The sequence below is a fragment of the Chanos chanos genome, chromosome 7 (genome assembly GCF_902362185.1).
Source record: "Chanos chanos chromosome 7, fChaCha1.1, whole genome shotgun sequence".
NCBI classification, from domain to species: Eukaryota; Metazoa; Chordata; class Actinopteri; order Gonorynchiformes; family Chanidae; genus Chanos; species Chanos chanos.
The window spans coordinates 12,467,753-12,480,290 of record NC_044501.1 but is presented as its reverse complement, the minus strand read 5'-3'; the positions used below and the strand labels follow the sequence as shown (position 1 = coordinate 12,480,290).

The following is a 12,538-nucleotide window of genomic DNA, read 5'->3' as shown; positions in this document are numbered from 1 at the left end:
ATCTTCGCCTGTATGAGTCTTATTAATAATGTATGCGTTATTTTTCACTGGAGCGCTGAGCTTTATGAAACAGTTGTTAAGCTTTGATAGCAATGGTTTGCGCAACATTGACAAGTCAGCATGAGCTGTTAATGTACAGAACAAAGATAATCTAACCGGCTCTACAGCAGTAGCCCTGGTCGAGAGAGAGAGGGGGAGAGAGAGCGTCTGCTTAATTATATGCATATTGCTACACTGTAATCCTCTATTGTGTAATCACTTACTCTTGGCCGAAGCTACAGACGGCAGAAATCTATTGTGCCAGACCCATGCTAGTGAAAAAAAGTAGTCTACAAAATACCATATATTTAGATGGTGGTAATTACACATTAAGTTGCAACACACTCAATTATTGGACCTTCGGGTGCAGCTCTCATAACTGGCGTTACCCCACTCTCACAAGACCCGCCCTACTGATTCAAAACAGCCAATAAACACTGACTTGGAACTATGCCAAGATGCAAAGAGTTTCGATACACAAAGTTGTAGGGGCACATACATACCGGTATTTGTAAATTCATCACATAAATTCAGATCCATACACAGACTAAACACATCCATACTGTATTCAAGTTAAACATTTAAATAAACTAAACGAGGTTGAACTGGATCCTATACGTAGTCAAACGAACAAAGATCATTAACCTTCTGTATGCTTGCTTAAAAGGGTGAAAGAGAAAGGAACAAAACTTTCATAGGAATAAAGACTTGTACATTAAGTAACATAACTTCACAAAACTCATTCAATAATTCAGTAATTAGATCTACCTAAATGTAGCCCTACTTAAGGTGGAGATCCAAGGAGCAAGCAGGTGTGAAGTGGATTCAGACCCCAGGAGAAGAAAAAAAAAAGACCCAGTGTAGTCAACTAAACACTGATTTATAACCCCACTGCACTATAGAAGAATTCTTCTGAGTTATGGAAAAGTAAGGTTCAGTCCAAAGCTGCCAAGACATCATCAAAACACTGCGAATCCAGGCCAAGTAGTATTCCCAGAGTGGCGGAGCGGTGTCAATGCCCACCAGACAGGACGGAGGTCCTCTCTGTCCACTCCTCTGAGGCCAAGTGGCTCAGTGGCAATTGAGCGGTCTCATCATCCCTTAATCTGGTCAGGGATTGGGATTACTGGTAGTGGGCAGGGCTTTGTTTCAGGATGGTCACATTAGCTCCCCTCAATCCAGCCTTCTTTGCTGTCTCTGGGTTAATGAGCCCCACACCTGCACGTAGGCATTGCAGAGCCTGTCACACATCTACGCTCGTGCACACGCGCGCACGCACGCGTGCACGCAAACACGCGCACACACACACACAAACACTACACGAGAAGTCTCCAGTACAAAGCAATAAAGACAGGTAGCGAATCAAAAAAAGAGAGGTAGGGCTCTATTTGTGCGTACGTGTGTGTGTGTGTGTATGTTTGTGTTTGTGTGTTTTGGTGTCTGTGTCACTGGCAACGTATAAACACAACCGGATGAGTAAAGCATGAGTGTAGAACCTGGAGCCAGAATCCTCATCTGAAGTCAGCACCCCTTTATCCTAATCTCCCTCTGAGATCAGGTAATTGCATTACACACCCCTACCCCCCTCCCGATAGATCACCGAGCGTCACGTGACTCGCAAGGAGCTGAAGAAGCATTGTCTCCATCATAGCCTTATCCTCATGCTCCAACTCAGCCCTACACACTGTGTGTGTGTGTGTGTGTGTGTGTGTGTGTGTGTGTATGCGCACATGCGTTTGCCCTGAAAAGGCACAAATCCTGACAGACACTCCCACACAAACCAGACTGGCACATAGTTGAGTCCTGTTTAGCACAGTTGCCAGCAGTGAGTGGCACAGCAAGTTGTTGGCACAGTCTTGGCATTTCAGCGCAACTGCTAAGATCCTGAGCCACACATCCACACACGCACACACACACACGTGCACACACACACACATCCACACACACATGAACACACACCTGTTAAGCTCAGCTCTCATTTTACAAAACCGGCAATAGGAATACCACCTTAGATTAGTCTTGTATACAAACAGAGACACACGTACGAAAACACACACACCTGTTCTCAGAAAATACCCACACACCCTGGTGCCCAGAGGCTTTCGCTTTCAACATCTCCCTCTCCTTTGCTTTGTCTGTTTTGCTTCTCTGTTGAGCTTCCTTTGGGTGTTGTGTGCACAAACACACACTGCAAAAAAAACCTGTTGATCTGCCAACACCCCCAGAATATAGGGAGTGTTCTTTTTTCCATCTCCTGCTCTTTCTCTTTCTCTCTCTCTCATTCTCTCCCTATAGTTTGTGCTTTAAACCTACTCCGTTAATCTCTCTCTCTCCCTCTCTCTCTCTTTCTTCCTCTCTTTCTTTCTTTTTCTCTGCAGGACTTACCCTCGTTTTTTTTTTTTCCTCAGTCTCTCTCTTTCTCTTCCTCAGCTGGTTTCAGACCACTGATCTGATGTCTGATGGGCTGTTCTATACTCCGCTCACACTCGCTGTCTCACAAAGCCGCAGCTCCCTATACCGCTCTTCCATTATGGGGTTACCACGGCAACCAGGACCATTGCCCCTCCCTCCGGCATTCGCTTTACCTGGTTATCTCTGTCAGGGCGCAAAGACCGTATGCGGTCACGTGATTATTTTGAGAGCGCCCATGTCATAAATGAGACGTGCAGAGGAGATGGGGTCTTCTTTGTATTTTTGGTTTGGAATAAAACACTATGTATTAACTATGTACACTGTGTATCACACGGGCAGCTGATACAATACCAGAGACCATCTCTACAGCCTGAAGAACAGAAGGTTCAGAGGAACTACGCGAGGAACGAAGGATGATAAAATGAGGGAGAGGACAGTGACACCGCAGATAAAAACCGACAACTTTCTAAAAAGAGCTGACCAAATCTTTGGTCTCACCATGGCCAGTGACGCTTTGGCTCTTTGGTGCAGTGGCCATTTCTTTGAAAATGTCTTTTCCTCAAAACATCACATCTTTACTTTAATTCGAGACCGAGAAGGCTTTGGCACTTGGCTCCTTCGACGGGAGGCTGAGAGGAGCCCAGGGGGAAGGTCCAGCTCCTGACTGGGACTGTCAATTTGACATGCCAGTGCTTAAAAGCAATTAGCACTGAAACTAATACCCACAAGCTTCAACAAGTGTTTGAATAGTAGTCCAATCAAGATCAGGACATGCAAATGTGTGCTGTATGAGTATGTGTGTGTGCGCGTGCGCGCGTGTGTGTAGGAAGGGAGGGGTACAAGGAAACGCTGAGACCGAGAGAGAGAGAGAGAGAGAGAGTGAATGAGTGTGAGGGAGAGGGAACGAGTGAATGAGTGAGGTGAGAAAGAAAAGAGAAAGAGAGAGGGAGCGAGCAGCTTAAAGAACCACCTGTTGGTGAATAGTTGTTGGGCAGCTGCCTCACTCTCTGACTCGCCCACACAGACTCGGTGCGGCTGCACCGTGCCCCCTCTGCTGGTATGGCACGGTCCGCATTTTTACACCAGGGGTAAAGACAAACAGCAAGGCTACTGTACACACCCTACCATGCACAAACACACTCAGACACACATACACGTGCACGCGTGCACGCACTCACACACCCACACACCAGAGCAGGGATCCAAAATTCAAGGAAATACACTGATATATTTCTCATTACTATTAAAGGAAAGAGGGCACAGACGATAGAAAAACCGGTATCCCGACTGAAAACGCGCTCTGGTATTCTGTTAAAGATTCACGGTAAGTATAATCGCAGGAAACACGGAATGAAATAGTTATGAAATGATTAATGCAAAGATGCAGATGATTAATGGAGAGACAGCTGAATACGGGTTATAAAGTGATTCGACTTTTTATTCTCATCTTAAGCACATCACTAAATCTGAACCTCACCAACACCACTTTACTCAAACGTCAGACTACTATGAAAATGTGTGTGTGTGTGGTGTGTGTGTGTGTGTGTGTGTGTGTGTGTGTGCGTGTGTTGCCCTGGCTGTAGGATACGACTGTCGCTGTGAGAGACCTGAGTATGTGCTTGATGACAGAATTCCTGTGCGTCAGGTGACACACACCAAGACAGTTCTCTTCACACTGCATCTGATCCCCCACGGCTCCAGTTACACACACACACACACACACACACACACACACACACGATGCCCCACATCATCACATACAGTCAGTTTACTCCTCTACACCGTTCTCCTGTTTTGCTCCATTTCCAAAATACAAAAATTATAGAAAAAAAAAAAAACATTACTCCCAACTTCCACATCAACACAGTTCACACAGCACTTCAGTCCCTCTGAACAGACCGCTCATTGGACTGGACTGGCGTCAATCATTTCAGAGAGGTGTTGTCACTTTTCTGAAAATATCTCAGTTTTACTGTATAACACTGTAAAAATTCAATGTGAAAGCAACAAACAAAACCAACCGGCAAATCTCTAGTTTCAGCCCTGTCAGCTCAGGTGCGGTTAGGGATGGTCAACGTAATAGCACATAATACCGGTATTATATCAAACAATTATGACTTTAAAAATGATATCAAAACCGTGAGCAACAACTTTTTAAGAAGATGAGATGTCAAAAAAAAAATATAAAACTAAAAAAAAAAAAAAAATAGCACCCTGTTTTTGAGCATCAGTTTGCCAAACGGCAATGAAACCCACCAAAGAAGAATTGATGCTTTAGTATATTCCACTGGAGAGAGGAAAGATTGTCAAGCAAACAGACGCTCACACACATTACAGAGCAGAGGAATTGATTCCCAAAACGGAGACTATAAAAGATTCCGACATTAAACAAACAGCAATTTTCCGCAACATGACTAATGTATTTCACCACCTCAAGCAGAAGCACCCAGTCAAACACAATAAGGATTTTCACCTCTAGTAACACGTCAGGAACACTTATTAGCGAGTGTTGCTGAAGTCTAAGGCTGTAAAATGTTTATTTATACTGATGTTTGCATGTGCATCCTATGAGTAAAAAATATATATATATTGATACGTGAAAGTATATCCATTTTGGATAAAATGTAATTTCCTTAAGCTTTTTAAAAACACTGTGTTTTAAAGATAAAAAAAATCATGATATTATTTAAAGGGCATATCACCCAGCCCTGGGTGGTGTGTGTTTGTGTGTGTGTGTGTGTGTATGTTTGTGTGAGTCTCTGCGTGTGTGTGTGTGTGTTTGACAGCTCTGGAGAACTCTATCCTCCATCAGTGTCAGAAGCAGACTCAGAACCACGATCTCACACCCACAGCAGTCATCTCCCAAACTGCGCACCACCAAGCCTAGATCTGGCAACCCAACTCCTCTACACTCACACCCCATTCAACATTGCTTGGACCGGACCCACAACCTAGATTGTGTGTGTGTGTGTGGTTCTGTGAGTGTACTGTCACCTTTGCCAAACAAAGACACATACGCGTGTGCGCGTGCGTGCACACACACGCGCACACATACACACACACACACACACACACACAGAAAGAGAGAGAGATAGAGAAACAAAAAATAAAAAGCTCTCTTCCAGATGAGAGAATTCCTTTTAAACAATCACCACAACTTCTCTCTCTGACTTGACTATATGTACAAATAAATGTAATTTTGGAGATGTTTTAACCTCCAAGGCAACACAATAAAATCAACTCTCATGTAAAACGATTTGAGTAAAGGGACAGTTAATCACACAATCATCTGAAAGTAAGATTTAAGTTAATCATTACAGGAAGTTTTTCTGGTTTCACCAGAAAGAGAACGCAGCAGAAAATAAACTGCAATCAGAACTACTGGATTACAAAATCATGAACTCAAAAAACAAAAATGGGACCAAAACATTTACCATATGGGAGACGTCTAAGAAATACATTTAAAAAATTAATTAAGGTAACACCTGATTTCTATTTTTATTGGCTTATCTAAAAGTTACTAAGGTAAAAGAAGGTTTATATTGTTTTACTAGCCTATGAGTATAAAATCCCTCAAATACTCAACAAAGAAAAAATCGTGTTGGGAATTTTCAATATTTCAAATTAAAGAAATCTATTAGAACAATTGATTTTAATGTTTCAGGTTTAAGATAATGGAAAAAAAGTCTATGAACATGCAAAATTTAACCAGGATTAAAGACTTCAATTAGATAAAGGAGTCATTAACAAAGCAAAAACCTTCATGTGAAGAGTACATGATTTAGCAAAAACTTATCAACACATTTCTCCATTTCTTACACAAAAAGAGAATTTCTCTTCACAATTTTTGTGTTCAAACAACACTGACAAAATTTGAGGTTTTGGCTAAGTTATCTCATCAACATCTACCTGATGAAAATATAATGATCTCTGTTATAATTTAACACGTCAATTTTCTTGGCTACTCTGCTTTCACTTCAAACAAAATACAGGTTATGATACAATTACAGGTAAATCTCTCAATCCAATTACTGCTTTATTTGCAAAAAACAAAAACATGTTGTCTATATTTTGTGACATGTGGGAATTTAACAGACTACAGTGATAAAATCAACTGTTTTATAGACTATGTTCTCTCTCTCTCTCTCCCTCTCTCTCTCTTTCTTTCTCTGGATTATTTTCTGTTGCCTTCATCATAAATGATTATCTTAACAAGAAAAGACAGGTTTACACAATTTAGCTGAGTCATATAAAATCAAAGCAAATCTTTTTAACAGTGGAAAACTTTGGCTGATTTGTGTAAAAAAAAAAATATTTTCTGCAAAAATCACTGCTTATTGAATCTTGTCATTTCATCAGTGTTTTTTATACTATTATTGTTAGAAAACAACAATATCAATAAACTGCAGTGCCTTTTTTTATCTGCACGTTGTAAACTGGGATCTTGGTTTCTGATTTTGAAATAAAACACTATGTTCAGAGCAGGTAGGCAGGGAAGACATTTATATTCACCGTTTGTTGACTAGAGGGGCTTTTTAACTAGATATTACAGTAGTTCTTCAAACACTAAACACTCATAAACCTGAGGAAACATAATATTGGTGTGTTTCTCAAAGATTCACAGATGCACTGCATTTAAAGACATACTTGAACATTTATGCAAATCAAAGATAGCGGTTCTATGTCGCACAGACAAACCAAACCAAAGCGTCTTTTTAAAATCTATTATTTGTGTCATTTATCAGACTGGTTCCCACTACGCATATTAATATAAAGTCATCAAGCACAAGAATGTTGTGTGAATAGAAACTTGTAAGCAAAGAGCAGCCATCATGTACTCTATCCCAAAGGAAATAAAAACCAGTATTACATCGCCTAGTGTAAAACTCCAAATTAGCCTGTGATTAATTCTCAATCAACCACATTACACAGATATTTCAAAATAAAATACTTAAATAATTACGATATTTAACAACGAGAAAAGAGAAAATAGACACATATAAAAACAAAGACAAAAATGTCACTGTGCGTTGAAAAAGGAATATGCCAAACCACGGTATGCTCTATCTTCATACATCATGTTCCTGTAGGTTATCTACAAAATCGTATTCTGAACCCACAGAGACTGGTAAAAAAAAGTAAATATAAACGCACAAATCTTTAACTCTCCAGAAACTTCAACTTTCCACACCAGAGGAAATGTAAAACTAAATTATTAACAGGGGCACTACTGCAAGTGCTTTCTAAACTATTAGTTAATTTATAGAGGGGAAAAAATCCTAGTTTCATGTGTTCTCACCCCTCCCCCCATCAAATTACAATATTCTTCCAGTGAATTGCAATAGCCTACAATCATTTTCACACTGCCAACAAACCATGCCATGATATTCTAATCAAGCTCCCCTTAGATAACAGCACTGATTTCCCCCCCCCCTCTTCTTTGAGAAAGAGAGAGAAACATAAAGAGATGCGTATATGATAAAATTATATTTTTCAAAATTTGCTCATCGTTATTATAGTTAAAAGAAAGCATAAATAACATAAACCCGTTTACATGCAAATAAATCGGTTATTTTTTACGTCGTGCAAGCGGTCTTCTCTGGCATTGACGTCATGAAGTATTATTTAAAACGCCCTTTAAAAAGTTGTTTGAATAATGCGCTTAATTTGTAGGGCCTTCTAACCTAAAACTAATTCTCCAAACTGAATTCTGCGTAGCCTATTCAGTGCAACGTAGTTTATAAATAGAACACAGCCTACAACTGCAAGCTACTCACCTCTAAATTAAAATGATAAAATGTTAGTATTGTCGTAAGCTTGTCTTTTAACTACACAACAGCCTTGTTCACCCCCCACCTTCTCCGTGTTTTCCCCACTGCCCTGAAGAAAGCATAGCGTATGCAGAACCAGTGACCAGGATCTCTGGAAGCGACTAGAAGTATGAAAACACGTATTGCCAGTGACCTTACGTAAAGCCATACCAAGAGACGAGTTTATCGTATTTCAGATCCTTCGACATAACAACTGTAAAAACCGAAACCTGAAAAGGGATTTTAGTTCAATTAGGTGGTTTAAATCGGAACCTTCTAGATAATACTGCTCGCCTGGGCAGCTCGAGAAAATGGCCTCCATTGCTTTCCCTGCTTTAAAAGGCCATGTTTTCCTTTCTGCTCCGGCTACACATAGCATTTCAAGCCGTTTTTAGAGCAAATTCGCACTTTGGACGAGTAATTTGTTGGAAACGTAAAGAGGAAGTGGATATAGCAGTGGCAGTGTGCGTTCTACAGACTGGGAGCCCATGAAGAATGTATAGGCAGTCACGTGGTCTACGCCCTGAGTCTTGCATAAGGGAGGCCACTATTCGCTTTGTTAGGACCTGTAACATCAAGTAATAGCAGCAATCTTTGCGGTGATTTTGTTTTTCGGTTAATATATGTCCCCAATAAGGCTCTCGAAGGATGTGGGCCTACCATTTAACTCCGCACTGAGCATTACACAAACAAACAAAGGAGCTTTTTTTACACAGCCATGCAGGAATGTTCAATAGCCACTTAGGTGTAAGAAGAAAACCAGGCATGTTTTGCTAACTGTGGTAATAGCATGACACAGAAGTCTTAAAACCCTGAAGACTATTCTCAGTTTTCACGCTTTTCAGAGGCAAAAACTTCCACTGCAGTGGGCATGCATGATACAAATGCAGACAATGAAAAATAAAATTACTGAGCAGATAAGCTTTAATGTGCTGTTCCACATTAGCAGCGAAAATAAGGTTGACATATATTAAAATTCTTCGAGTTTAAATCAGAAAAAATATACTAATAAACCTTAAAACGTAGCAAAGAATTAAACAGTGCGAGAACGTTCAGAATGATAATTAAACATCTATGAACGTGTAAACAGACTCGTATGACCAAAAAGATACCACATAATATACTCGTTCTAATTAAAATGATCCGCTGGCAAAAGAACATAGGCTACAAGGACAGCTACACTGTGAAGTCGGTCACACAGCTCTCGTTGCCAATTGTATAGGCTGCTTAATACAATGTAGCGAGGGGGCCAACAAGGCACAAGACTTCAACAGGAAGTGTTACTTTTGTGTCCGTTAAGCTACCTTATTTAAATACAGAGTAAAGGAAAGCATGTAATACAATAATTACAGAGTTACAACGATGGAAATCAGCAGCGTGTTCAGTTTCTTTTGCATTTTTTTCTAAAACTGAACGATCTTAACAAAACAGATTGTTCGTAAACAACATTTTCTAGTTACATAATTGCTGCATTTTGACACAAACAAGAACGTACTAAACACCGATTTGACCCTACACGTGCACACGGGCAACATGTAACAGTGCAGAGATGTTTAAATCATGCCAAAAATGCTCATCCATTACCTTAGTTTTTTGGGAACAGAATAGTCTACCTCAATCACCTTCCCGTGTAATTCAGCTTTTCCTGCAAGGAAATTGTAAAACAGAATCAGAAACAGAAGAAAAATGTCGACAAAAGCTTGACTTTATTCCAAGATCTGTAGACGAATTATTTTGCCAAAAGTTAATCATTGTTTCTTACTTTTTAAATATCTACTTTAAAAATTACCCTGAATATACGACTGATACTCTTGTGGTCTTTATAAAATGGGAATAAGTTTAATAACGACTGCTGAGGTGTACATTTCTATATGTTTAAGGGATTGTGTGTTTTTTTTGGTAAAATAGGCGCCAAAATATAGTCTATGACGAGAATATCTCAATGTGTGTAGTGAGGGCCATGTTTTCTCCTCCCACCGACCACAAAAAACAGTCATGGGTATAGATTACGCCAAGAAAGACAACCAGTAAGTAAGAGAAGACATTACAGTATTTAATAGTTTGTGACTTGCTGCTCCTGGCCTGTTAGTAGACTATGTTGAACAATTACTGAACTGAGACGTTTAAGTGTGGCTTCTCCCCACTCTGAATGGTTTGGGTCGCATTAACAGGCCTCGCGTAGCTTTGAATTTTGACTCTCACCTCGTCACCTATACTATTCATTTATTATCCTTTTCCTTCAATCCCACATCACCTACACACAGGACACCTCGTAGAAACCTACATGGGCCTTGAGAGTACGTGTTTCTCATACAAACTTTTCGTCAACCCTCGTGAAGTCTTTTCAATAAAATCAAGACAAAAAATTACCGAAAAATAATTATGCCCATCCGTACATTGGACCACCCTACATATTCTGGAGATAATGTCCAAACAGCATCCTACCAACAAGTCCAAATCCGTCTCTATGGTATGAGTGTTATAGGGCATGTGGTGAACTTAACCTCTGATATTCACGTGGTTTACGGGAGGGCATCATTTATTTTTTGCCTCCATAATGCCAAAAGTGATAGGGTGGCTGCTATTGCCCGGGCTATTGTACATGTGCTACTGTACGTGTCCAGTGCAGAGCGTTGATCAAATCTACAGATGCTCATTTATATATTCAAATAGCTAAATGCCAGTAATATGATGCAATCAATTCTTTCAGTGATACCAATCATTAATGTTTGCACCAAAAAATGTTCATACCTGACAACGTCTCAATGGCTTTGATTGCCCACTTTTGGTCAGGAAAGTCAACGAAAGCATAGCCGGACTTCAGCAGAACCTGGTCGGCCACGGGAAGCTTTCTCTCGCCGAAAAGCTGCTTCAAGTCCTCCACCGTGACCGAAGGACTAAGATTCCCCACATACAGTTTGTTCATTATCCACAAGGAGTTAAAATTAAGAGATTACTACAAGACTCCGTGTTATAGAGAATCGAAAATTATAAGTAAAGAAAAATTGAAAGAAAGAAGACCCTAAAAAGAAACAATCAAGCTTCAGTTCCGGTCGAACCCCGACACCAACTCCGCTCCTAGTAAATCACTTCTGAGGTTAGAAAAAAAAACGTTACAACGCTACTCCATTGGGTACAAGAGTAAGCACCGCCTTTGGATAAAAACCTGCCGTAAAGGTATGAAAAATTGGCTCGCAAAGATGCTTTTCAGTAACGTTTGTATTTATAGCAAGAAAATGTAGCAAGTAATTTGAATTACAACAGCTGTGGAAACGTTCAGTTGGACACACCTAACTGCAACTCATTCAGTTATTCAAATAGCTCCAAACGTAGGACATTACAGATGGTGATATTATGAACACCATATATAGCACGTGCGTAGTTTGACACAAAAGCTCTTAGACTATATGGTTGACCGATTAGGATTAATGTGGAATGCGATTTATTTACTCTAGGGTTTAAAATAAATAATACGTTTCAAAGGTAAAAAAGGGGTACGCTGAGAAGGAAGTTTTATTTCACGTGCTATAGACTATAACATGCACTGTTTTCAATTTATGATACCTTATACTACAATAATAGTCACATCCTGCTAAAAATAATTAGGGGCTGTTCCGTATGTCGAGCTACATTGAGGCCACGCCCTCTAGATGAGAAAGACACGCCTCTATACTGAATAGCAAAAAATAAGACTTACGTAACCCAGTCAATGACTGGAAACCATTTTTTTTTAAATCACTGTAAATAGGCTTATATAGAACACCCATGTTAAGCCTATCATTGGATAATAATTTTAAACAAGGGGTTTGTTTAAAATGGAAAAGCCGTGTAGTTATTAACCTATATTAAAAGAGAGTGCTGTTCAGCAATAGTGCAATCGACTGGCTATCCGCACTGTTGCATGGTCGCAGGCCGCTCTTTAATACATTTTGTACTATAGACATAATTACCATTGACATCGTGACCTAACTAAAGATTTCCTGAATTTTTTGGCAGTCGTCTGTGTACAGGGGCAAGTTTCTGCAGAATGCAAATGAAGACGTTTTGAAATAAAGGCACGAGGTGCAGAAGTGTTACTATGTGGATGTGTTATGTCGATCGGGGAAATGTGACAAACGGACTGAAACATGCATGACACCAAAGGAAGCTCCGGAATTTGAAAATAGATAAAACGGTTCTGTCAAGTGTTAAACTGCGTGTGCCCTTTTAAATTTCTAGACACACCAATTAGAAAACTTCATAAGGCATAACATAAGGGATATTAATCCCTCGCGAAA

At 40.0% G+C, this 12,538-nt stretch overlaps 1 protein-coding gene across 4 annotated transcripts in view; it reads right to left on the bottom strand.

The window, feature by feature from the left end:
• Positions 1 to 11,307, bottom strand: part of LOC115817026 (insulin-like growth factor 2 mRNA-binding protein 2) — a 27,487-nt gene extending 16,180 nt beyond the window's left edge. For all 4 annotated transcript variants that reach the window (XM_030780264.1, XM_030780265.1, XM_030780266.1 and 1 more), the window contains exons 1-2: positions 11,013 to 11,307; positions 9,846 to 9,906 (exon numbers count right to left, since the gene is read on the bottom strand). In XM_030780264.1, coding sequence (XP_030636124.1) covers positions 9,846 to 9,906; positions 11,013 to 11,187 — 236 coding nt within the window. In that variant the 5' untranslated portion in view covers positions 11,188 to 11,307. The remainder of the gene's footprint in view (positions 1 to 9,845; positions 9,907 to 11,012) is intronic.
• Positions 11,308 to 12,538: the final 1,231 nt, after the last annotated feature.